Here is a 1669-nt window from a genome sequence, read left to right on the forward strand (position 1 = left end):
TGCTGACAAAACTGAAACAAATGTGATATGATCAGGCTTCATGTCTACATGTTGCATTCTGTAGAATATTTTTGGAGCATCTTCACCATAACCATGCATTGCATACCCTCCAATTATTGCACTCCATGAGATCACATCTCTTTCAAACATTTCATCAAACAATTTGTTGGCATATCCTATACTCCCGCATTTCGTGTACATAGTTATAAGGGCATTCACCACCAAAATTCCTCATCAAGTCCATTCCTGAGTACAAAATCATGAATGGTCTTGCCCTGTAGTAAAGCTACAAGATGAGAACATGCCTAGAGAACACTGGTAATGGCAACAGAATCATATTTCACCCCTTCCTCCAGAATTTGCCGAAAAACTTCCAAAGCCTCAAAGCCATTCCCATTTGGGGCATATACTGCAACTATTGTACTCCATGTGATGACATTAGGATTTACATTTGTTAGTTTCATTTCATAAAACAGATTCAAAGCCTCATCGCAACGTTCATTCTGGACATAACCGGCAATCATGGCATTCCATGAAACTACATCTCTCTGGGACATGCCATTAAAAACATTGCACGCATCATTTATTCTCTTGCATTTGGAATACATAGCTACTAGAGAATTCCCCACTAAAATTTTATGTGAAAATTCAGCTCTTCTTATGTAATCATGAACTTCCTTACCCTGCTGCAAATCCACCAGGCTCATGCACATAGGGAGAATACTAACAATTGTAACCACATCCGGTTTCACACTTTCCATTTCCATCCATTGAAACAATATCAAGGCCTTATCCTTCTCCCAATTCTACGCATAACCACCAATAATTGAATTCCATGAGACGACAACTGTCAGAGGAATCTTGTCAAACACTTGACGTGCATACTGCACACTTCCGCATTTGGCATACATCATCACAAGGGAATTACCCACAAACAGATCAGATTCTAACCCACACCTAATTACACAGTGATGTATCTCTTTACCCTACCATAAAGCAGAAGAGCCTAGGCTTGCACATGCCTTGAGAGCACAAGGAAATGTATACCCATCAGGTTGCAATCCATGTCTCGGCATCTCATAATAAAGCCCAAGGGCTTCTTCCCAAAATCCATTGTTGGCATACCCTCTAATCATTGAATTCCATAAGAGTACATTTCGTTTAGAAATTTTGTCAAACAGTTTTCGTGCATCCGTCATACTTTCACATGCACTATACATATTCACAAGTTTGGATCTCAAATATAAACTTTGTTGTAACCCATATAACAGAATGTGATTATGAACTAACTTGCCATCTTCCAAGGCTTTCATTTCCATTCAAGATTTCAATAGATCAACATACATGTTAAATTCAATTGCTACCATGTTATTCCATGTCACATGCAAAATGTCCAATGCCCCCTCCATCTTACTAGCTTTACAAAGTACAACAACTTCAGAGGTCATGAATGGAGGACTCTTGCAACCTTTTGGTTCATATTTTAGTGGTTTTGAATTGGGTTTTGTATATTCAAGCTCGCAATTTTTTCTCTTTCACCATGTGGTTTTTCATTGGTATTCATCCTTCCATTTCATTACCATTGCATATACTCAATCCCATAAAATATCTTTCTATTTTGCTATCCATATATCCCAAAATGATCTATCTACTTCAATGAGATCTGATA

The 1669-nt window shown here is 38.0% G+C and overlaps 1 protein-coding gene across 1 annotated transcript; it reads right to left on the reverse strand.

The window, feature by feature from the left end:
* Nucleotides 1-305: 305 nt before the first annotated feature.
* Nucleotides 306-761, reverse strand: LOC149228067 (putative pentatricopeptide repeat-containing protein At3g23330). Its single transcript, XM_089380667.1, has one exon. The coding sequence runs from the start codon at nt 759-761 to the stop codon at nt 306-308; it is 456 nt and encodes a 151-aa protein (XP_089236793.1).
* Nucleotides 762-1669: the final 908 nt, after the last annotated feature.

The sequence above is a fragment of the Pinus tabuliformis genome, chromosome J, assembly GCF_031772625.1.
Source record: "Pinus tabuliformis cultivar Carrire ecotype Pingquan chromosome J, CPIR1, whole genome shotgun sequence".
Taxonomy (NCBI): domain Eukaryota; kingdom Viridiplantae; phylum Streptophyta; class Pinopsida; order Pinales; family Pinaceae; genus Pinus; species Pinus tabuliformis.

What these genes read in the sequence shown, in the direction of transcription:
- LOC149228067 (XM_089380667.1), bottom strand. Translation starts at nt 761, where the DNA reads ATGGAAAGTGTGAAACCGGATGTGGTTACAATTGTTAGTATTCTCCCT.